The 26165-nt window shown below is 39.1% G+C and overlaps 1 protein-coding gene across 3 annotated transcripts in view; it reads left to right on the forward strand.

The window, feature by feature from the left end:
• CEP112 (centrosomal protein 112) overlaps positions 1 to 26165 on the forward strand; it is a 308982-nt gene that overhangs the window by 199204 nt on the left and 83613 nt on the right. For all 3 annotated transcript variants that reach the window (XM_060763065.2, XM_060763067.2, XM_060763066.2), the window contains 2 exons: positions 10117 to 10179; positions 15625 to 15774. In XM_060763065.2, coding sequence (XP_060619048.2) covers positions 10117 to 10179; positions 15625 to 15774 — 213 coding nt within the window. The remainder of the gene's footprint in view (positions 1 to 10116; positions 10180 to 15624; positions 15775 to 26165) is intronic.

Here is a 26165-nt window from a genome sequence, read left to right on the forward strand (position 1 = left end):
GTCGGAGCTCTACCAGCAGGTCGTTTCAGTCGTAGGCTGGCTAATGAAAATGTCCTCTGGGTGACGGTTGCCAGTCAAGTTCTGGCAAGCTGGAGCAGATGCCCCCCAAAGGACCTCGGTGTTCAGGGCAGATTATACAGGAGAAGACAATCCTGTAGGTAACCTGATTCAAACCATGTAGGACTTTAAAAGTCAATACCAACACCTTATACTTTGTCTGAAAACGAATTGGCTGCCAGTGGTGTGACTTTAGGATAGGTGGAATATGCTCACTCCTAGATCTTCCTGTAACCAGTCTGGCTGCCATATTTTGAACCAACTGGAGTTTCCGAACTTGGTACAAAGGTAGCTCAAACTACAAGAAAATACAATGGCTTCAAACTACAAGAAAGGAGATTCCATCTGAACATTAGGAAGAACTTGCTGACTGTGAAAGCTGTTCAGCAGTGGAACTCTCTGCCCTGGAGTGTGGTGGAGGCTCCTTCTTTGGAGGCTTTTAAACAGAGGCTGGATGGCCATCTGCCGGGGGTGCTTTGAAAGCGATTTTCCTGCTTCTTGGCAGGGGGTTGGACTGGATGGCCCATGAGGTCTCTTCCAATTCTATGATTCTAAGTACTCCAATGTAAAGTGCATTGCAGAAGTCCAGCCCTGAAGTTACACCACATATACTATCATCTTAAAGAAATGACATGCTTGAAAATGGAGACTCTCTTCAGGTCTAGGCTACAACAAAGAAAGCACCTAACCCAGAAAGATACAAGGACACTTTAGTCGAAGAGACCAGGAATGGAGACTAGCCACATTTACCCCAAAGCTTAAAAAAAACATGCTTGGAAGGGACTCATATCAAATTATTGAAGGTAGAAATGTTTTGGGATTTAGCAATTGTTCCTTCTAGTACTCTGGATTGGTCGCTTTATCAAGAGACTAAATTGGTTGGCCACTGACTTGACACTCAAGCATGCCTTTGTCCGTATGTGTTTGGAGTTCCATGGAAGCACCTCCTTGTAATATAATCACCCGAGGAAATGCATCAACTATGGGATTTCAGCCCTTCTGCATCTGTTTGGGACTCCCCTTTCACTCCTGCAAGTCTCTAAACCTGGGACACTACTGCCATATTGCATGGGAAATGAGTTCTTTAACCCAGATGTGAGGCTAATGCCAACAAATATAGGGCTAGAAAGTCCATCTGTGCATGAAATAAAGAAAGAAAATTCTTACCATAAGTGTAGATTTGCACAATGGAGAGGACAATACAAAAAAGGATAAGGAACACTCAAGATTTTAGAAAGGAAGAATGAGAGTGAAATTAGTTACACGTGTACACTGGTTTCATTTCATTTGGACTTCATAGCTAGAAATGGAATTGAGGTGGGACGGGGCCCAGTACCTATTGATAGTAGAGAAGGCCATAACTATAGTTGTTCTGTTCCTGTTAGCTGCTCTTTGTATTATTATTTTTAGGGAACACTGTGTTCTTAACCACTTGTAGTTCTGGATGTTTAGTTTTAGCACCTTAGGCACTAAAAATATTATGCAAATCTTCTGTATACACGCCTTCCTGGTTTCCAGGCTTCCTGGCAGCTAGTTCAATGGTTTGACTGATGGTTGTAAATTTCCATGGATTCAGATATGTACAGTTGGAGGTTTAATTGTAAACTTCCCAGTTTGTCACCCTTCTCCATATTTTCCATTCATCTCTTTGAAATTCACTACACAATTCTCATTTGGGTTTCACTTCAGACCATCTCTCCCCCCTTCCTTTTTATTTTCTCCCAGAAATGTGACATGTGGCAGCCCCCTCACACTTTTATGGTTACTCTTTGTGGTAAAGATAGGTTGGGTTTTCTAGTAAAACAGATATGTTTAGAAGAAGCTGCCAAGTTTTGTCCCCAGTAGGTATGCAGCTTTCCCTTCCAGTCCACTGTTGAGTGGATCAAAAGCAAGAATGTACAATGCTAGATGAATAGGACCAGTTAGAAAAGAGGGAGTGCAAAAATATAGTAAGTTGGGGCAAAGTGCCAGTCTAAATGTGGACATAGAAGATGGAGAGAGGCACCTGTGTGGTCGATGAATTCAGTCTGAGGTGGGGAAGCATATCAAATCTGAAAGAAGTGATAAAAGGAATGGTTGGTCTGGAATGTTATCTGAACATGGTGCATCTCAGTGGTTCTCAACCTAGGTTCCCCAGATGTTTTTGGCCTTCAACTCCCAGAAATCCTCACAGCTGGTAAACTCGCTGGGATTTCTAGGAGTTATAGGCCAAAAACATCTGAGGGCCCCAGGTTGAGAACCACTCAAACACTTCTGCTCATCTAAATTCAATTGATTTTAAAAACTATATGGAGCATTCCATTTAGCTCTGTCATGGCCCAACCATCCAAATTTCTCCATTGATACACCTCTGTGATGCATTCCTGTAGTTCTGCAGTGCACCAGATGTAATGCATCTCATTACATTTTTTTTACATTTTTCTGGATAGGATAACTTATGCATAGTAGTTCAAATGTTGCCCTTGGAGATGGTTCAGAAGCTACAGCCAGTACACCAAGAATATAATTCAGTGGCAATTGAGGACCATTATCCTATTTAGAGATCATATAATACCAATCTTTAAGGTATTGGTCTGAGTTCAAAGTGATGATGAGGATGTTCAAAGCCCTAAATGACTTAAGACCTCGACGGAGTAAGTGCTTCTACATGAGCCAGACTGTGCCCGTCTCTTTATATATTTCAATGTATAATTTTAATAAAATAAATATGTTTCTCCAAGGCTGTGTCCATACACATATTCTTAGAGTGTGCAGTGTAGGCTTAGAAGCACATGACTGTAGAAAGTGCTGTCACTCTTTCCATAACCAAACAGACGGGAGGCAGACTGTTGTCTGTGAACAGAGTTGAGGGCAGAATGATAAAAGCCAATTTTCTCAATGGTGTCTCTTTCCCCCTCCCCTTCCTTTTTTGGCACAGTGTTGTTTCAGAGCAGACAGCTCTCATGGATTTTGAGTAGAGCAAAATGTTTTTAATATAAACTTTCATGTTAAAATCTTGAACAGCAGTGGCTAAGCCAATCCATTTTCTACTTTGTGAATAAAATACCTTCGTCTCCACCTTGGGAACACTCACCCTTGGTTAATCATACCTGTTTAAGTATTAATAGATTCAGGGAGATGGAAAACCATAAGGCCACCCTGGCCCCATCTACACTGCCATATAATCCAGTTTCTGAATCTAGGGGCCCTTCCACACAGCCCTATTTCCCAGAATATCAAGGCAGGAAATACCACATTATTTGAATGTGGACTCAGATAACCCAATTCAAAGCAGATATTGTGGGATTTTCTACCTTGATATTCTGGGATATAGGGCTGTGTGGATGAGCCTTAGATTATCTGCTTAGAATAGGATTATATGAGTCTACACTGCCACATAATCCAGTTCGAAGCAGATAATCTGGTTCATCAAGTTTGCAGACGACACCAAATTGGGAGGGATAGCCAGTACTCCAGAGGACAGGAGCAGAATTCAAAATGGTCTTGACAGATTAGAGAGATGGGCCAAAACTAACAAAATGAAGCTCAACAGTGACAAATGCAAGATACTCCACTTAGGCAGAAAAAATGAAATGCAAAGATACGGAATGGGGGATGCCTGGCTCGAGAGCAGTCCATGTGAAAAAGATCTTGCGGTCCTCATGGACAAGTTAAACATGAGCCAACAATGTGATGCGGCGGAAAAAAAAGCCAATGGGATTTTGGCCTGCATCAATAGGAATATAGTGTCTAGAGCTAGGGAAGTCATGCTACGCCTCTATTCTGCCTTGGTTGGGCCACACCTGGAATATTGTGTCCAGTTCTGGGCACCACAATTGAAGAGAGATATTGACAAGCTGGAATGTGTCCAGAGGAGGGTGACTAAAATGATCAAGGGTCTGGAGAACAAGCCCTATGAGGAGCAGCTTAAAGAGCTGGGCATGTTTAGCCTGAAGAAGAGAAGGCTGAGAGGAGACATCATAGCCATGTATAAATATGTGAGGGGAAGCCACAGGGAGGAGGGAGCAAGCTTGTTTTCTGCTGCCCTGAAGACTAGGACGCGGAACAGTGGCTTCAAACTACAAGAGAGGAGATTCCATCTGAACATGAGGAAGAACTTCCTGACTGTGAGAGCCGTTCAGCAGTGAAACTCTCTGCCCCGGAGTGTGGAGGAGGCTCCTTCTTTGGAAGCTTTTAAACAGAGGCTGGATGGCCATCTGTCAGGGGTGATTTGAATGCAATATTCCGGCTTCTTGGCAGTGGGGTTGGCTTGGATGGCCCATGAGGTCTCTTCCAACTCTATGATTCTATGATTATATGGTAGAGTAGATGGGGCCCCAGACCAATTAAAATAATACTGTAATTTTAATTTAGCCATTTTCTAGTGAGCAAAAGAGGATTTACCCTCTCTCATTTCCTGCGAGTGGTTTAAATAGCACTGGAAGGGATATGTGATGGTAGCAAGTAGGCATATGCTACTGCTTGTAAACCATGCTTGATTGCTTCTGCAGGTTTTATTAAAGCTATTGCCATTGAACTGCCAATACCTAAGAAATTGTTTGTAGGTCTTCTGCAAACTCAGCACGGAGAGGCTTGCATGCCATACGTTCCACAATAGCTGGGCAGCGCAGGGTGAGCTGAGGACAGAATCATAAACACTGAGATTTTGATGCCTATAGAGACCTCAGAGCTATAATGCTTTGGAGAGGCAGCTGCTCTTGCAAACTATGAGCCCTTATGTTTTTGCCAAAACCAAATGCATTTGTCATTTCCGCTCTCCTCGTGGCTGCTCATCAAGGTATTTAGGAATGAAAACTTTCACTTAGGCAGCAGCCAGCTGCCGCGCTCATTCATTCAGGGAAACCACAACCCCATGTTTATGATGTCAGAACTGATCACTGTACAAGTAATTGTTTGTAGTGTCACAAACACTGGCCCATAGCTCAGCTGAGTGAGTCAGACAAGAAGGAAGGAACGCATCAAAAGTTCTCTTTACAAGACAAATATCGTGTTAATCATCACTTCTGATGTGACTGGATCTGTTTAAGGAAGTTTAACAAGCCTTTTACCAGCAAGTAGTGTGTGAGGTTTCTGAAGAACAGTGCCACAGAGCTGAAGTTAAATTGTATCTGTTCAAATATGACTGAAAAGAAAGCAGATAATACGGCCTTCATTAGCACAGTTTCAAGACCTTAAAAGATAGCACAATGCAGCCTTTTGATCTAATTCCAGCTAACTGTTAGCATTGAGGCTTGGTCTGAACATGGTGCAGCTGACAATATGGATATAATTAGTGTAGAATGCTGGCATATAAATGTGCTACATACCTGCAGTCGCTTTTTATCACTGATAGAGTGATAAGTACCTTGGTTACAAGACTCCCCACAACACCGGCATCGATGCTTAAACAAAAACAACAACAGCAAAACTTTATTTATATGCCGCTCTATCTCCCCGAGGAGACTCAGAGCGGTTTCCTAGTAACATCATCAATACATACAAAGAAAACAGCGTAAACATAAAATTAACAAGACAATATAAGCATAAAAAATCACAATCTATATAAATAAAAATGTAATGTTTGTTTGTGGGATTAATATAACTCAAAAACCACTGGACAACTTCACACCAAAGTTGGACACAATACAGCTATTAGGCCAACAAATGACCATCACTCATAAAAACACTGAAAAACATAATAGAAGAGACTTAAAAAGCCGAAAACTATAAATACATTACAACGCATGCACAAAACCACTTACATACACAAATATATACACACATATATAGACACACACATAAGACATATACACAGACTGGGCCACAGCAACAAGTGGCAGGGAATGGCTAGTAGCACATATATATTTAAAATAATCCTGCCTGTTCAAGGCAATTTAAAAGGCCGGGCCGGGGCTAGTGCAATTTGTAGAGGACCCGGGAAATTAGGTAGAGTCTATGGCTGTTCATTTCCGGGGCCTAATAGGAGGAAGCAATCTGGGTAATAGGTAGAAAAAATTATGGTCATAATCAACAATATCTAGGGCTGAGCTAGAACTAGTAGCTCTGAAAGGCTTGTTTAAACCAACAGGAGGGGGGATGGGGCCTGTCTTATTTCTCTAGGAAGAGCGTTCCAGAGGTGGGGGGCCACCACCAAGAAGGCCCTCTCTCTCGTCCCTACCAACTATGCTTGTGACAGTGGTGAGAGCAAAAGGAGGGCCTCCCCGGAAGATCTTAAAGTTTGTGCCAGTTCATAGAGGGAAATGCGATCGTAAAGATAGGCAGGGCCCGAACCATTTAAAGATTTTGCCTTGTATTAAAATAAAGCAAAACATGTTTTAGATATATAAACCCATTTTTCTACTTCCAACAGACCTCACTACCTCTGAGGATGCTGGCCATAGACGAAGGCGAAATGTCAGGAGAAAATGCCTCTAGAACATGGCCATATAGCCCGGAAAAACCTACAACAACCCATGTTTTAAAATGCTCAGGCCTTCTGGTTGTCAAGAGAACCAAGGCAGCATGGTTAGACTTGTAGCCTAATTGAATAAGAAATAGATCTTTCAAAATCAGGGTTTAAAACAAGAAGAGAATTGGACTGTGTGTTTAAAAACAAAAAGCAGATTTGGATAGGGTTTAGTTCCACTGTGGCTTATTCAATTTAAAGCTATTTTCTCAATAAAAATGTTTCAACCAGATGTTTTAAAATATAGTTTCATAAGGCATCTGAAACTGGCAATAAGATCACTTCACATTCTGGCCTCCTGCAATAAGGAATAAGTTTAAACCGTAAGAAAAACTGCATATCTTTCTAGTTTGCTCCCTTTTCATTTTTGGTTCCTAACCCTCTGCAGGTCAAAATTGTGGTTGTGGTTTAAAACGTAAATGGATTTGGCTTCACATGTTGTCAGGGTATGTAGGTCGCAGTATTGCAGTTGTGGCAAACATTCACAATGCAATGTGTGATTATAACTTGTGTCTAGCCCTCATGATTGCAGGAATATAGATCACCCCTATTGCAAAGTACGAAAGCCAGAAGTATTGAGGAGGGAATAACTTGTTTACCTGGTAGCTCCTCTCCAGGACTAATCAAAATAGAAAAAAATAGAGAATAAAAGAAATTTTGCAATTTTTTAGTAATACAGGTTACATAATCCAATTATAAAGCTAGTCTGTGCTGTGGAATAAAGGTGCTCTTGTGGTCTGAATAGGAATAGCAAGTTTTATCCTATAACACCATGTAACAAAATTTGGAGCCCCCGGTGGCGCAGTGGATTAAAGCACTGAGCTGCTGAGCTTGTTGATCGAAAGGTCGCAGGTTCGATTCCGGGGAGCGGCGTGAGCTTCCGCTGTCAGCCCTAGCTTCTGCCAACCTAGCAGTTTGAAAACATGCAAATGTGAGTAGATCAATAGGTACCGCTCCGGCGGGAAGGTAACGGCGCTCCATGCAGTCATGCCAGCCACATGACCTTGGAGGTGTCTATGGACAACGCTGGCTCTTCGGCTTAGAAATGGAGATGAGCACCACACCCCAGAGTCAGACATGACTGGACTTAATGTCAGGGGACTACCTTTACCTTTTAACAAAATTTGAAAAAAAAATCTGTTCCTGGTTTGAAAGTGTTATTTCCTGTTTAATTGTGAAGTACTGACTTTGAAAGTAGTTGTTATACTTCAGAAACTTCATTGTTCGGTTGAGACTCCGTGAGATATTAATTGAAAAACTATAGCAAAATGTGCTGCATGATGTCTCGCAAAGTCTTTAGAACCAATTATTTTTATTTATTACAGTCCTTATATTCCGCCCTTCTCACCCTAACGGAGACTCAGGGCGGATCACAGAACACATATACGGCAAACATTCAATGCCGATTATACAATGACAAGACAGACAACAGATAGATGTATATTTAGGCTTTTTTTCCCCATCATTTGGCATCTTTTGGAGGCTGTGCTCGGTTCCGGCCACAGGGGGTGCTGTCACTTCATTTCCTTGACAAAGAGCTTTCTTTGTTTGTAAACTTTCCTCAGAAACGCCATGCCTAAAATACCTCCCTGCTTAATGTGGTTCCTATTCATCTACTCACATTGCTATTTTCAATCCGCTAGGTGTGTGGGGTAGCTGGGCTGAAGGTTAGGAGCTCACCCTAACCCGGCTTCGAACTGTCAACCTTTCAGTTGGCAAAATTTACTGCAGTGATTAACCTGATGTGCTAAAGCTGTTCCAATTAGGAAATGACATTTATAACCTTGGAACAAAAATCATATTACGTAGTGCAGTGGTTCTCAACCTGGGATCCCCAGATGTTTTTGGCCTACATCTCCCAGAAATCCCAGCCAGTTTACCAGCTGTTAGGATTTCTGGAAGTTGGAGGCTGAAAACAACTGGGGACCCCAGGTTGAGAACCACTGACATAGTGTAATAGATATCAATTGGTTTTTCACTCTCCCAGTGTTTGTGTTATCAACAGTGCTTTAGAAATGGTTCCTTGACTATTGTATTCACACTTGCATTTTAACACAGTTATCAGTTGAGATTCCTGGCTTTGCATTTCCTCCTGGGCTTTTTGCTATTTTTATTTCCTTTTTACCCATGCAAATTCATAATAAGTTTGCCAGTGAAGTCTTAGCACCCTAGTTATCTGATATAAGTAGACTTGTTCACAAAACCTTGTGCCATAGTAAATGTCTTAATGTTTACATTTAAAAAAAACTACAAAAAGATAAACATTACTTTCTGGAGAAATTAATCCCATCTTAATGTATACGTCCCCCTGTTTACTGCTGTCAAATGATAAAGGGCCTCCTTAAGCCCTGGCTCCATCCTTGGTCACCTGTGGGTGGTCTGCTGTACCTGCACAGTGTTCTTTTGGCATCGGCAAAATTCTTTTTCTGGCACAGACCAAGGTACTTTCTCCTTTATATTTAGTTCAGAGAAGTTAATTCTGACTTGCAGCTGCAGAACAACACAGGAGTGAGATCATAGCTTTAGCCACAGAGTCCGTGGCTTTGAGTGATTATGTTTTCTTACATTTCTCGCAGCAAGTGGGCGTTGTCAAAAGCTGCTTGTTCCTTCTCTTGAGGAAAGCCATCCCACATTTGGACAGCGATTGCCCATGGCCTGGTGGGCGCAGTGCTTCCCTGCCGAAAAGGAGGACGGGACAGCCTGGCCAGGGTGCCAGGCTACCCCAAAATGGTCTAATCCCATGTATGGTTTTACATTTTGCATCCAGAAAGAAGAGAACAGAAGACAATTATTTGAATATAACCGTTAGAACTGTGTTATTAAAAAGCACATTTATTTCAAAATTATGATTCAAGTAAGAAGTGAAATATGGAGAACTGAAATCTCTTTTTTGCCTGTGTGTGAAATGAATGTCAGAAACACTACCCTCTCAATTGCATGTGATATGGAAACAACAAAGGGCCCCTATTTCCAGATTGCTTTATCTTTGAGATGTGAAAGATAAAGAGAGAGAGAGAGCAAGCTCGCTGTGGGTCAAAGAGAGTCCAAACGGCTCTGTGGCATATTGGATTTTTTACTGTAATGCCAGCCAGCTTTTAGGTGGGTTTTTTTTTAAGTGTAAGAATATGACAAAAGGAACTTGCAGGCAACAGCTGGCACACAAAATCATTGAGTATGTGCCGCATTGTACCTTCACAGCCTCCAGTGAAGCTTATGGATTTTTTCTCTCTTCTTTTTTCCCTTCTCACTGAGATGAAGTCATCCTGATAAACTCTGTCTCTCTCTCTCCCTCTCCCCCCTCCATTTTTTTTAATCCACAGAGGCCTTTATGTTTTTCTAATAATTGGCAGCAGAGGTACGATCCTCCTCCCTGGCCCCCCTCCCGCTCTTTCAAGTGATGAATAGTTGGCCCTCGATCAAAGGCAAGCCCTAGCGGTTTTTTGGCTGCCACAAAAGGGCGTTGGAATTGGCAGGGCTCCCAGCTGCTTAGTGATAGGCATGTAGACGAGGTGCCAGGCAAAAAGGGTCAGTGGCAAAATGTCTGTACACGTTCATCTGAGATAATCTCGTTTCCTTTCTCTGTGTTTGTGTGTGTGTGTGTGTGCATCTTTTAGGCCAGCAGCAGGTTGAAGCAGATTGAAAAGGAATACACTCAGAAGTTTGCCAGATCTTCACAGGTAGGAAACATGAAAAACAACTCTGAAATGAAACAAAAATATTTATTTAGGATGTTTGCTTTTTGTCTTTCAGCTGAAAATGAGCACAGAAATAAACCACATTTGCTTCTGTTACTATTTAATTCCAAAGCCCCTCCCCTTCCATGAACAAACAAATATGCCCTCCTGCAGACAAATCAAGCTGCCATTTTGCTTATTGCCAGTTGGGAGCAGAGGATCTTCCTACCCACCATCAAATTCAGTGAATTCACTCATATTTTTTTAACCATATAGGCCTAGTTATTATATAAGGCAAAAGCAGGTACCGTTCAGTGAGAGTCCTTATGACCTGTAAGGCGCTATGGCCTTACACATTGTCTCTGCCCCCTTCTACACTACCATATAATCCAGATTATTATAACTTTATCTGCTTTGAACTGGATTATATGATTCTACACTGCCATATAAACCAGTTCAAAGCAGATAATCTAGAAGGGACCTCCCTGAACTAATGGGACAGCTTTTATTTTTCAGGATAGCATCTTCCTTTTGCTCAGCATCTGTTCCTATCTGGTGTAACTCAGTCCTTTCCGATTAAACTAACCCCACCAACAGTCACCAGAAAAATGGCTGACTGGTTACTCCTGCTTTTTCCTTGACTCACTCTGCACCAGAATGGGGCATGTGTTGTTGTTTGTCTTGGGATGGGACATAAAAGGACTCGATGACTACCTCTGGGTCCAAATGCAATAGACTCAGACAACAGGAAAAATGAACAGAAAAAATCTTCACTCTTTACTCAACACAGATGAAACATAAACTTGCAATGTTACATGCAAAAATAAAACAGTACAAGAAACTTACATAGTCCTTGTAAGTAACACAAAATAAAGCATCTTCATCTTACATCAAATGAGAGAGCAAAACATAAGCCTTGAGTAAATAGCTATTCCATCAAAGCCTCTTTCAGAGTAGCTTCTCCATGCTGCTCTCCAGAGCAAAGCCTTTGACCATAGATCCCTTCAGAGAAAAAGCTCTCCTGAAGCTCTCCAGCATCCACATCCACACTGGATTCTTAAAAAAAAAACCATACAGATATGCCCCATTGGGTGTGGTCCAAGCTTGCTGGTTCACTTACATTACCAGCTGTATATAATAATTAATATAAGATTTTTCTTCCAACACACACACACTTAGTCCTGCTATGACTTACTGCAACAGAATCTTCACTGCCATATGGTTCAGTTCAAAGCAGATAATCTGGGTTTTACATGTCGGTGTAGAAGGGGCCATACTTTAGTGGAAATGTCTGCTAGGGACAGGACATGAAAGAAGAAAAAGACCTCATCCTGATTTCTTCTCTGCTAACTCGGGGCAAGAAGGCTTTGGCACAGCAGCATTAAACATAACTAACAAAATTCCATCTTGCAGTCTCAGCAAGTGCACATTTATTTAATTCCATTTGTTTTGTGGATGGTTGTGTGTCCACTGCATTTTCCCTAGAAAATGAGTTATAAATATGGTGGCAACAGAGTTCAAGTGGCACAGGCAGGAGACACCAGGTAAGGGAGCCCTTGCAAGAGAAAACACGGTACTGTTCCACTCTCATAGTCAATAGGGAAGATAACACTATGTAACAAAATTGGAAAAAAAATCTGTTCCTGGTTTGAAAGTGCTATTTCCTTTTTAATTGTGTGGTACTTACTTTGCAAGTAGTTGTTCTAGTCCAGAAACTTGGTTTTTGTGGCTGCCACAAACAATGTTGAATTGGCTGAGACTCGATAAGATATTCCTTGAAAAACTATAGCAAAATGTGCTGCAGCATGTCCCACAAAAATAGTTTAATACACTTTCCCCATGGTTTTATGATAGAGCCAATTACAATATGACATTTATAGCCCAGGACTGAAAATCATGTTACATACTGTAATGAGAGTGCCTTGGACTGCGAGAAGATCCAACCAGTCCATCCTCCAGGAAATAAAGCCCGACTGCTCACTGGAGGGAAAAATACTAGAGACAAAGTTGAAGTACTTTGGTCACATCATGAGGAGACAGGAAAGCCTAGAGAAGACAATTATGCTGGGGAAAGTGGAAGGCAAAAGGAAGAGGGGCCGACCAAGGGCAAGATGGATGGATGGCATCCTTGAAGTGACTGGACTGACCTTGAGGGAGCTGGGGGTGGTAACGGCCGACAGGGAGCTCTGGCGTGGGCTGGTCCATGAGGTCACGAAGAGTTGGAGACGACTGAACGAATGAACAACAACAACAACTGTAATGCAGTGGTTCTCAACCTTGGGTCCCCAGATGTTTTTGGCCTTCAACTCCCAGAAATCCTCACAGCTGGTAAACTGGCTGGGATTTCTGGGAGTTGTAGGCCAAAAACATCTGGGGACCCCAGGTTGAGAACCACTGCTGTAATGTATCATTTGTCTGCACTCCCATCACTGCCTCATCCTTAATGGTAGGAACAACCACCTAGTTTACTTTATGCTTGAGCTCAACAAAACTCAGAAATGCTTTTCAAAACACCAATTCCAAACTCTAGATGTTATAATAAAAATGTGGTGCTGTTCATCTAGATAAAAAGTGTTAATCTAGATAAAATGGGTGATGTTTATAGTGATAACAGTTCAGGGACATTTGGGCCATTTAAGTTCCTCTTTAAAATTAATGGTATTAGAGAATCAAAAGAGAAGATCCAATAATTTTATAAATTTTACAAAGACATTCATATTACTCTGGATCAGCTGCAAAAGGACATTGTGGTACCTTTGAGACTAATAGAGAGAAAGGAGGTTGGAACATCAGCTTTTGTGGACTACTTGAAGTATAACTTGCTTGCTCTCAGTTAGTTCCAAAGCCAAAGGTGCTACCGTGTCCCTTTCATACCCAGAGTGCCGTACAAATAGCACAGTAAGTTCCACCGACATATAATTTTAAAGTACCTATTTCAAGTTATGTATGTGTCTCTATTTTTTGTTAATCTGAGGAAGTTTGTGAGAGTTTCTACATATAGGCTGTGTTTTTTGGACAGGGAATCACTTAAAAGATGGAACTTTATCCATAATTCTGAACCTGATGAAAAGCCCGAAGTCACATCTTTGGATTTTGCATTAGGTTTACAGTGTCATTTGAGTATAGTTGTGGTAATGTAATGTTAATAGTAGGTGACTTGTGACTTTCATGTGGTTGTACTGCTGACAGCATTGGGCTAATCTTAATTCTCTGTGTCCTCATGGAACGCTCACTTTTTAACACCCACACACAAAAAATGGTTTCCAAGAAATGCTCTCTGAAGCTTGAGCAAAATAAACAATTACATTCCCCCTGAGAATTACTGCCCAAAGCATTTCCTTGTCTGTGCTGCTTTTAAAAAGTTTGGTAATATATTATTAAAACGTCTCAGCTTCTTAACTCAAAAGAATTGTAAATCCCATTCATTTATTCAATTTTAATATAAGTTTTAATATAAATTTATTCAATATTTAATACACTTTTTATTTTTGTTAACAAGATAATCTAAAGTTGAGGAAAACATATCTTTTAGTCAGGACAGAAAAGTAGGAAAAAAGATAGGAACTAAGATAGAGAGAAGAGAAAAAAAGTACAAAAAATACAGAAACAAAAAATGAACTTATAGATTCTCAATGATCGTGCCAGTATGGCTGCTTCTCTTTTTATTTTTCACACATTGGCTATTGCTATTATTACTGTTATCTCTCTCTCTCTCTCTCTCTCTCTCTTTTTTTATAAAGTCTATAAAACCGGACCAGTCCGTTTTCTTTCGGGTTTCTTTCAGTCTTTGGGACAGATTGTCTATTTGAATTATGTCAAATACTTTTTTCCTCCACTTTCACTGTAAAAACCACTGAAACACACAATAAAAATATTTTTTTAAAAAAGATAATCTAAATTAACTTGAGTTTCACTCTTAAGTCAGTTTAGTTTAATGTGTATCTCCCTGGTAAAGCTTCTCACATTTTCTGATCCTTAAAGAGGAAACTTATTTACAACATGATGAGATGCCCCCTTAGTGTTTTGTTCTGCTGGAGTGAGAGAAAACACTGTCCTTTTACTTTTGTTTTGGGCAAAGTGTAGTGTCTTTGTTCCAAACCTTCCTATATAGTTTCCAAATTCCATATGGATTATTACTTGATAGACTGTTTTGGAAGGTTTGAATGTGTTTTTTCCAATATGGTCCTCATTCAAAAGTCACATAGCATCTCTTCTTGATCATCTTTTATCTAACTGTGGCCTAATGTTTGTGCATGTGCACAATCAGTGTGACAAGATGAGTGATGTCGCTATTTTAGGCCCATAAAGAAGCTATAAGATTCCCTGCTTTGATATATTCCAATATGAATGAGGCCTCAAGAAAATATTTCCTAAATATTTTGTTAGGCAGAATAATTTGCCTTGAAAATAGCAACCACCACCTTTGAATTTTCCTGGTGCTGCTTTGTTGGTTGAAATTATCATGCTGAAAAGAAGGGCCACTTATGGTCCCAAGTAGAGGAAGAACCTCACCCTTAAGGTGTCTTCCTGGCTTAGATTGTAGGTTTAACCATCATATGGATTTTACACCCAACTGTAATTCTTAGTGTTATGAACAAAGACTTTGTCTGATCCTCTGTGTTATTGCTCAGAACAAGACTATAATAGTTTTTTATGGGGACCTGATATTTTTAAGAATCTCATTCAGAACTTGTCAGATCCAGGTATCCTCCATTTCAGTCATAAGGCACTGATATCAGTGCTAAATGAAGATCTTATCACCTAAGCACAATTGCTTGCTCTTGAAGGTTTTTTCAGCCCAGGAACTCTCTGGAAACCTATTTTTGAATGTCACGATACTATACTGAGCAGAATTTAACGCACTGATTGAAGCAATAGCTAGAAGAGAAAGTTACTGTAAATGCCAACATACTTTAGTATATGCCGTTCTTTGAATTCCTGGTTATAATATTATGACCAAAGCTAAAATATACATTTTATTTTTAAAAAATTAACAGTGAGGACTTTTTACATATATTTCAGTTGTCATTCATAGGTGATCAATTGACTTATGAATCTTTGCAATGCATCCCAAGAAGTATACAAAAATGTTTCGAAGTATTGGTTTTCAAAATCATTTCAGTGAAGTGGAAAATGAGGATCCTATATTTCCCATGTTTTTTCACATAACAAATGTGCTTTGTTCTGTTCAGTAAATTATTGGGGAATTTTATAGTGGAAAATTCTCCCATAAATTTTTACATTCAGCAGTTTTATGCTGTTCCGGTCTCACTATATTTCTTTTCTCTCTGTAGAATTTCCTGCTTGCTAGTGTATAATATGTTGATTTAAACTATTTCGTTTTCACAGTTGAGTGTGCTAACTCAGATTCTTGTGTCAAGCTCAAATATATGCAAAATATATACTTCTTACTGTAGTAGGCATTTTAGCATGCTGTTTTCTTTTTAGATCATAGCTGAACTTAAGACAACCATTTCCTCTCTGACAGAGGAAAGCAACCAGCAGCAGCTTACTGCAGAAAGACGTCTGCAGGATGTTTTACAAAAGTTTGAAGATGAGAAGCAGCAGCTGATTAGAGATAATGACAGAGCAATCAAGGTAATCTGGGGCTTTGAGACAATGATGCTACCAGCTGTTTCAGTGTAATTAAAAGTTTTGAAAGTATTGGCTGTGACCACGTGAATTCGTGTAGCAGTCATGTTCTTATAGTACTCAGCAGTTCTCCTTCTCAAGATGGTGAGTGTAAAATATTTTTATGTTGCTGGCATATTTTTGGTCCCATAATGCACACTGAGAGGCAGTCAACCTGGTTATGATTGGGTAAACTGACACTTTGATAATGCTAGCGGAACTGAAAAACACCTGCCAACAGCTATTATGTTGGATTCAGCAAAGTATATACACATCTGCCTTGAACACTTGCCTGAACTTGTGGTTCACTTCCAAGCTGATATATTAAACATGTAAAGAGATCGGCACTTTAGAAATCACTGTCCATCCAGTTTTAGGAAAAGGTGGTTCTCTCCTATCAGATATCACAGGCATTAGCAGGATTATTCACAATATTTTCCCCACTACTGTGATTTTTAAAGCATAGTTACTTTTTTGCTGTAATGATAACACTATGTAACACAATTTTTGTTCCTGCGTTATAAATGTCATTTCCTAATTGATTCTATCACAAAACATGGGGAAAGTATATTAAATTGCAAAAACTTTGTTTTCGCAGTCTGCACAAAAGTTTAAAATGCCATATTTTCATTAAGAAAAAATACAAAGTGCCTAGACTAAAGGAAATAATGGTACTACTCTCAGCCATGAGTTTCTGGAGTATATATAGCAACTACTTTCAAAGTAAGTACCATACAATTAAACAAGAGAAAACACTTTCAAACCAGGAACAGATTTTTTTTTCATATTTTGTTACATAGTGTAATATATAAACCAAAAATGGAGTTCACCATTAGTTTCAAATTTCATTGTGTGGGAAAACCGGTTTTGCACCTTCTGAGACTGCTAATGGTTTAAAAAGTGCATGACTAAAATTGCATGAGTTAAAAAAAATGCAACCACAGTTTAAATAATGGAGAAAGTGTGCAGTTGAAAAACATGGTGGCCAAATTCCTGTTGGCTCCCATCAATGTAGTGATGCTGCTAGAAAAGATAGAGGCAGTGGTGACAAGATGGGAAAGACTATTGGGGCAGATAAAAGATGACAAAAGACCATAGGAAGATAACATTAGTGGTGACAACAGAGGGAGGAAGTGGCAATTCTGAAAGCTTGGATTCCAGATTTTTTAATATGGTTTTTTATATTTTATATGGTGTGTTTGATTGATTGATACGTGTTTTAATTGTTAATATATTTAGATTGTTTATATTTTGATGAGATGTGTTTTATTGTTTACCTGTGCAGCATTGAATTTTTGTCAGATTTGTAAACCACCTTGAGTCCCCTTCAGGAAAGGTGGGATAGAAATGAAGATAATAATAATAATAATAATAATAATAATAATAATAATAATTCTTAGACCCAAGACTTACTGAGAGAGGTGAATGAGACAACTCTCAGTCTTTGTGGCAGAGGCTAAATTTCCTAGAATGCTTTGGCTCTGTGGATCTTACTTCCTAAATCAAAGCACTGAAGAACTGGGAGCTCAGAGGAGCCTTCTGCTTTTTTCCATACTTCTTCCATTTCATCTGGATACTATTTCACAGCCAGTGGCGATGTTAGATTTACACACCCATGATGTAAACAATGGTAGATTTTGAGGAATTTCTTGACTCTCCTTTTGGTCATGTTCTAGGATGGTAGGAAGATTTCCTTGGACATTCCTCCTAACTAGTATCTGATAGAGATCCAGTCCAAATCCTTAGTGTAACTCAAGATGTGCTGCTATTATGGTAGATTTTTTTTACTCTAAATAGGCAAGCAGGCAATAGAAAGACATGATGAGTCAAAATTGTACTAGTATATGTTATAACAGTCTTCTATGTTGACATTACGAATTTCAGGAAATGTGTTATGTTTTTAAAACTGACTTCTCAATTGCTTTGCTGAACATGAGATATATCTGAATTGTCAGCAGTTCTGCATTGAACTGGATTATATGGCAGTGTAGACTTACATAATCCGGTTCAGTGCAGTTCCTCTGCATTCTGAAATTGCATTATATGGCAGTGTAGACCCAGCCTGAGAGAAAGATGTTGGTCACACAAACTTTCACAAAATAGGTCTACTTCACCAGATGCATCAGATGTAAAGAAAATGTTCATTACTTCAATTATTATTGGCATTCTTTTATTTTCTGAAACTAGTATAAAGGGGAAAATGATGTTTCAGTATGTTAAAGGTGAAACTGGGGGTTTTCAGTGGCCTTTAGAGAATTTGGCTTCGAGGAGGAGCAGCATATTTTCTTGTTCTTGATACTTCAGTTGGTGTGAACTAGTTTCTTAAAGCATTTACCCCCCAGGCAAATAAAATGAATGAAAGGTTAATCTCTGAGGAGCTGCCCTTGCAAACCTCACATCTGAGTTCCAAGGGAGGAGAAGCATCAGCTTTTATGTCTAAACAAGACTGTAGTTTCTGTCAGGCAAAATGGTGTGGGATATATGTGTCCCTCTTCCCAGCCCCAGTTACCCATAGGAAAAGTACTGTTTTCGAAAAGCACCTTTGTGTAATATAGGGTGAAGAGGCAGCTCTTCGCACACCAAATATTGTGGCTTTTAAAAAGTTTCTAAATCTGCATCTATTTCACTCTTTTGTCGTAACTTCTCTTTTGTGGGAAACATTTGCATTTGTTGTGTCGTATGCTAAATAGGTTCTTTTTAATGTTCATTTAATTTAATTTAGAGGCTGATGCCTCTCGGACTAAATCTACACTGCCCTAAATCCCAGGATCTGATCCCAAATTATCTGCTTATCCCACAATATCTGGCAGTGTAGACTCATATAATCCAGTTTAAAGCAGATAATTTGGGTTCAGATTCTGGGATATAGGGCAGTGTAGATCCAGCCTTAGTGATAAGAGATGCAACATTTCATCCTGAACTGTGTTCTATCTCTTATCATTAACTAGCTGTCCCCTGCCACACGTTGTTGTGGCCCAATCTGTGTAGATGTGTTTTGAGTGTGTATATATTTGTGTGTATGCGTCTATATGTGTGTTTGCGTATATGTATGTGGTTTTTTATTTATCGTGTCAGAGCAACCAGTCCATTATATTACATTTCTAACAGAACAAAGCAAACAAACAGACAGATACAAAACTTGTGAGTTTGGTAGTTGGTTAAATGTCCTTTGACCAGTATTTGGCCACTTGGAGTGCTTCCGGTGTTGCTGCAAGAAGGTCCTCCATTGTGCATGTAGCAGGGCTCAGGTTACATTGCAGCAGGTGGTCAGTGGTTTGCTCTTCTCCACACTCGCATGTCGAGGATTCCACTTTGTAGCCCCATTTCTGAAGGTTGGCTCTGCATCTCGTGGTGCCAGAGCGCAGTCTGTTCAGTGCCTTCCAAGTCGCCCAGTCTTCTGTGTGCCCATGTATGTATGTGGCTTCAAGCATGCATTGTAATGTATTTTATTTTTGTTTTTTGGCTTTTTTAGTCTCTTATGCTGTGTTTTTCAGTGTTTTTATGAGTAATGGTCACTCGTTGGCATGATAGGTGTATTGTGTCCAAATTTGGTGTCAATTCATCCAGTGGTTTTTGAGTTATGTTAATCCCACAAACGAACATTACATTTTTATTTATATAGAAGATGACTAGATACTACTAGAATACTGGGGCCCCATCTCGTAGATTGCCATATAATGCAATTTGAACTGCATTATGATGGTCAGTCCAGACTCATATAATGCAGATTGAACTGGATTATATGATTATATGAGTCCATATTGCCAGTTCGGTGCTGGGAGTTTTCCGGGTTGTATGGCCATGTTCCAGAAGCATTCTCTCCTTACATTTCACCCATATCTATGGCAGGCATCCTCAGAGGTTGTGAGGTCTGTTGCAAACAAGGCAAGTGAGGTTTATACTCTGTATATCTATGGAATGTCCAGAGTGTTGTCTGTTTGAGGCAAGTGTAAATGTTGCAGTTTGCCACCTTCATTAGCATTGAATAGCTTTGCAGCTTCAAAGCTTGGCTGCTTCTTGCCTGGGGGAATCTTTTGTTGGGAGGTGAGTTCCTCTGTGTTTGAGTGTTGTTCATTATTTGCTGTTATAATTTTAGTGTTTTTTTTAAATATTGGTAGCCAGATTTTGTTCATTTACATGGTTTCTTCCTTTCTGTTGAAGTTGTCTACATGCTTGTGGATTTCAATGGCTTCTCTGTGTGGCCTGACAAGGTGGTTGTTAGAGTGGTCCAGCATTTCTGTGTTCTCAAATAATATGTTGTGTCCAGGTTGGTTCACCAAGTGGTCTGCTGTGGGTGACTTCTCAGGTTGAATTAGTCTGCAGTGCCTTACATGTTCCTTAATTTGTGTTTGGGTGCTGCATTTGGTGGTCCCTATGGAGACTTGTCCACAGCTGCATGGTATACAGCAGGTTTCTGCAGAGGTAGGAGTAGGGAGATAATTCTTCTAGAACGTGGCCATATAGCCCAGAAAACTCACAGCAACCCAGTGATTCTGGCCATGAAAGCCTTTGACAACACAACATTGCAGTTAATCTACATACAGAAACAGGACTATATGGCAATGTAGATGTGGCCTAAGACAGCTCTTAACACATATGGAAATAATTATTAAAAGAAATATAGAAAAACATGCCTGACTTCTCCAAAGACCCTTGCCGTATATCACAAATATTAATGTTTATTTGTTGACTGTATCAGTGTGCAGTAAAAGCACATCTTTATATTTGAGAAAAGAAACAATCATAGAAAAATGGCAAGATATCTTTCAAGGGTTGTATTGTATACTTCAGTGGTGCATCACCTGGCAAACAAGTAACAGTTTTGCTATAGTATTTTTTTAAAAGAACAAGATTACCTTATATACTCATGTAGGAAGCTAAATAGTCTCTCTACTTGGTATCCTAGCAACATGAATGCAAGTGATATTTCTTTCTTTTTTCTGGAATATTGTGCATTCTTTGTGTGCTACATTGTTCTACTCGTTTTTTTACATTCTGAAATTGAGTACTAAAATATGGTAAAATGCACAATATGTCATGGAATCAAATAATAATAATAAATAAGAATAAGAATAAGAATAATAGAGTTGGAAGAGACCACATGTCAGTCGTTTGCAAAATGTTCAGTGTATATGAACAGTTTGTACAAGGTCAAGATGCAATCACAACATCTAAACTGTCTTATGACCTCATCACACTAGAGAATGAATCCACTTTAAATCCATTTTCTGCCTCTTGCAGAATTCTGGGGTTTGTAGTTTAGTGAGGTTGTTAAAGGTTCTTCCACAAACTACAAACGCCAGAATTCTGCAGGAGGCAGCAACCAGTTTTAAAGTGGATTCATTCTCTTTTAAAAAAATAATTTTATTTGAATATTTTCAAAATACAATAAAAAGAGGGGGAACATTCATTCTCTAGTGTGATGAAGTAGTTAGTTTGGTTTTGACATCTCTATTCTGCACCTACATAAAGTTAAAACATTTGTAATGAGATGAATCGGGACCAATGAGTCCTCTAAAGTGTTGTATTTATGAGAACACTCTTTTTTTTCTTCTATCATGAAGTGTCAACAAATATAACTTTTAAGTAGTGAGTTATGAAAAAAGAATGTGTTCATTGGCTGCCTTCTAAACAGACTATTTCAAGGGATTTGTTACTTTAAAACTGGCAAGGTAGTAGAAAGCTTTAGAAAATCCCGACTTTTAAAAATGAAATTTATTAGTATGAAAAATATCGCTCAAAGTCAATCCCAAAGGCAGTGGTTCAGATTTGTAGCCATTGCGCCAAATAACCTGATCCATTAACAAAGCCGATAGCAATAAACAAGAAAAATTGAAGCTGAATGCCAAGATCTTCACAAATTTTCACTTGATCTGTGGGGACTGAAGCAACTGGACTAAAAGATTTAGTAGAATGCACATAACAGCTCCAGCTCTGATATACCAGTAAATGGCATACCTAAAGGACCTTATAATGTCCAGGCAATCTTAGATTTCCAAAATCTGGCCCAGTCATTCCAGATTTCAAGGATATGATGTGCAAAGAAAGGTAAGGGAATCAGGATAAATTGAGAATAGTATTTCTGTTTTTAGCAGTAAGGCTGTATTGAGCTAGTAAATTTTGAGTCTTGCCTTCTTATGTAATGAAATACGGGGAAAAATCCTGTTGTATAACAAAAAGCTCCCTGTTCTCCATCCCATTGCCTTTGTGGAGACTCATTCTCCTGATTTATTTCCTGTGATATTCCAGCATGGATGCTTTAGGAGTTGCATTATCATTATTTTTTTTTCATAAAGGGACGCTGGTTATCTCACCATTCATTCTGATTTTTTGTTGCAGTGTCATGGCTTTTCTTGAAATTCAGGTATTCACAGTGCCATGGAAAAATTCATTATTTCCCCTACTTTGTTTAATTTATAGATAATGTTCATGAAAAAAGCTATAGTAAGTGGTAAAGTGAATACGATGTATTAGTAAAATAAAATTTAAAAACCCATGCATGGTTTGCTGATTTGTAATTGAAAAATCTTTTTAAATATTGTATTATGTGCTGAGATTACATTTTCCAAAAAAACAAAGTTATCAATAATTGGGAAATTAACAAATCAAGGTACATTGTGTTGTGGAAAAATATGATGCTCATTAAATATAGAATATAGAAAATATAGAAAACTAGCTGCTCAGTAGGCTCATAAAATTTTCCTATCCATGGAAAAAATCCACGGACTTAGTGGGATTTCTTTTTAATCTATTTCACATTTTTTTATGAATATCTTTTTACAAAGCGTCATAAGCTCCAGTTACATGTTGTTTCCAGGGGTTATCCCTTTATTTTGGCATAGGTAAGTTATCTGAGTTTTCAAACATTTTAGGAATTCTTTGTTCTATGTCGTTAGTATAGGTCTCTACAGCTGTCAGTATTCTAAGATAGGATTCATCCTACTTCTATATAGACAAGCTCATATATACACGTACACAAATGTGTACTTACTGTATAGTATTCTGCTCTACATACTGTTGAGTCTTGCATTAAACTTACAATGTTTTAAAGAATGTAGGAGCCCCCGGTGGCACAGTGGGTTAAAGCGCTGAGCTGCTGAACTTGCTGACCGAAAGGTCGCAGGTCCAAATCCTGGGAGTGGGGATCATGCAGTCATGCTGGTCACATGACCTTGGAGGTGTCTATGGATAACGCTTTGGCTTAGAAATGGAGATGAGCATCAACCCCCAGAGTCGGACACGACTTAATGTCAGGGGAAAACATTTACCTAGGAGTGTCTCATAACTTTTCAAACCATGTCGGACAGACTATTGCAGAGGGAATGAAGTGATAATGCTGAGAGATTGTGTAGTACTGTTTGGTATAGAAATGTTGGTTGGAGCTTTTATTTCTGACATTCTGGCACTTTTCAATGGCTATGTCTTCGAGTCGTATGGGATTATATGTGCTGTGTTTAATAATGTTTGATGTTTTATCGGAGAGGATCAATTTCGATGTTTTATATTGTTTTTTTATCAATGGTATTGAATTGTTGACAACACTGTGAACTGCCCATTGAAGAAGGGAAAGCTAATGATCAGATAAAGGAAAAAAATGAACAGAATCCTGGACTGGCTGCACTTAAAAAAAATTAGTTGTAAAGTTGGAGGGAGGGGGAGGGGAAAGGGGGGGGGCAAAAATGTAATGGTTTATAGATGTATATAAAGTTAATTTATTTCGATGGATCAGATGGATACCATTACAATAAAAAAACATTTTTAAAAAACGAAAAACCCACTGTGAACTGCCCTGAGTCCCCTTTGGGTTTGAGAAGGGCGGTATACAAATAATGGAAATAAATAAATAAATAAATGTAGTGTGGTGTTTCTTATTCTTAGAAATAGCTCACAAACTGTGACCCTCCAGATACCTTGAACGTCAGGCTAGGGCTTCTTGGAGTTGAAATCCAAAACATCTGGAGCAGGCATGTAGCCGGAGGAGGGGGGGGGCTTGAGGGGCTTCAGCCCCCCCCCCCCCAAATTCTCATGGTGGTCTGCAAGAAGGCCTTACTGGTGCATTATTTAAACTGTTTTGTTTATTCATATCATGATCTGATCACCATAATATATCCCATATGCATGGAGGTACTGGGGTAACAATACCAAATGCTAGGGTAGACCCTCTTTCACTCAGCCCCCCCCCCCCCCCCAAATCAAAATCCTGGCTATGGGCCTGATCTGGAGGACCCCAGTATGAGGAGCAGTGCTCTAAAAATGCTCCACAAATATTCTATATTGTTGTTTTTCCTTGACCCTCGTTCCTCAGAAGTTGTAGCATGACTTCTCTGAAAGTAGAATTTTGTGTACCAAAGTAAAGTTGCTTGTAGGTTGTCATGATCACTAAGAAACTCTTGTTTTCTTTTTGTTCTTGTTTTCATGTCGCTCCAGAATAATTTCCCCCCAAACTAAACAGCACTTTTCAGCTGCTTTGGAAAATGTTGCATGCTGTTCAACAGGATGCCCACTCAAACTACTGTGACTTCAAATGTTCAGCCAATTGGGCAGCTGTGAAAAACCGAATATCTGAAAACCGCTTTATAATATCTCCAACATGCTTTGTGGGAGAAAGAACTAAGTCATCTCATTTTCTTGTAGCCAGTTTTGCTCTCTGCTGTTTCACTTAGCTTTTTTATGTCTCAGCATACAGAACAAGTAGCCATGGCCAATAACAAAATTATTATTTCCAAGTTCTTCAAAAGGCAAAGTCTGATACTTCCCAACATTTTAAATTAGGCACTGGGAATTCAGTGGGTTTAAAAAAAAAATCCGGTAAATCTCAGATCATTTGGCTTTTCATGTCCTTTTTACAAAAAAAAGAAATACTAATATGAAACATTTAGAAGATGAGTCAGATGAATAAAAAGCTATTTCTAAATAACAAAGAGTAATGTGTATGGAACAGCGTTCAAAGTCTTAAGGAGATGATTGGTTTTAGGATGAAATTAACACTGTATCAAAAATCATACAGGGCCAAGGTTCTTTGAGGAGAATCCCAGGCTCAAAAGTCTGGGACTTTACAAAAAAAGACATTAGAAATCCAGGATTTTGCCTTTTCCAAACACAAAGTATTGGCAAAATACTCTGTACAAAGTACTGTGTTGGCTTTCCAATTGTTGAGCTTTGTTCTGCTTCCAGAGACTTTTTGGAATCCTGCCTTCTTCCTTTTCTCTTCTGGAACAGCATTGACTCAGAGGCTCTTCCAGGAGTGTAGGTGGAAATACAATATGAGCAACTTCTATATTCTCCAGTAAAAGGTCGTGGGATCATGTGGCAATTTCAAAGCAAAAGTCTGAAAGCTACAAACTTTATTAGTATGTAATAAAGATATTAACACCTAGTTTTCACAGTTTGGCACAGTAATGTGAAGCATGTAGGCTAGGAATATTAGCATAGGTTTCTAAACTAAATATTAAACTACCACATGAGGGATTTTCAAGAAAGGTGCACAGGCTGAAACTCGTGAAACTTGTGGCTCGTTTTTTGGAGGAGAGGAGGAAACAGAACTTTTCTTAAAGTTACCAGTGTTAATCTAGCCACTTCTGCAAACATAGGGAACGAACTATAGCAGTGTGTAAGGTACCTTGCAAACCAAGGTACCTTACACACTTTCAGATTTTTAGTCCGAACCTCATGCTTCTTAGGCCCTATCTGCATGGCTAGATTGAATCCAGATTATCTGCTTTGAATTGGATTATATAGTCGTGTAGACTCGGGTCTCTTTTACACTGCCATATAATCCAATTCAAAGCAGATAAAGTGGGAATATCTGCTTTGATAGATATTCCACTTTATCTGCTTTGAACTGGATTATATGCATCTACACTGACATATAATCCAGTTCAAAGCAGATAATCTGGATTATCTGCATTGATAATCTAGATTTTATGGCAGTGTATATCCAGCCTTAGAGTCTGCAGAAGCCACACTTCTTGGGATCGCTAGAGAGATTGAACAGGATATTTGTTGCTGAAAGAAGGTAGTCTAAGATCCCTTCTACACAGCCAATATAAAAGCCATATTATCTGATCTAAACTGGATTATATGGCAGTGTAGACTCATATAATCCAGTTCAAATCAGATAATGTGGATTATTTGCTTTGATAATCTAGATCAGGGGTCATCAAACTTTTTAAGCAGAGGGCCAGGTCACAGTCCCTCAAACTGTTGGAGGGCCGGATTATAATTTGGAAAAGAAATATGAATGAATTCCTATGCACACTGCATATATCTTATTTGTAGTGCAAATAAAAAACAATATAATAATTAAAATGAAGAACAATACTTAAAAACAATACAATAATTAAAATGAAGAACAATTT

The sequence above is a fragment of the Anolis sagrei genome, chromosome 2 (assembly GCF_037176765.1).
Source record: "Anolis sagrei isolate rAnoSag1 chromosome 2, rAnoSag1.mat, whole genome shotgun sequence".
NCBI classification, from domain to species: Eukaryota; Metazoa; Chordata; class Lepidosauria; order Squamata; family Dactyloidae; genus Anolis; species Anolis sagrei.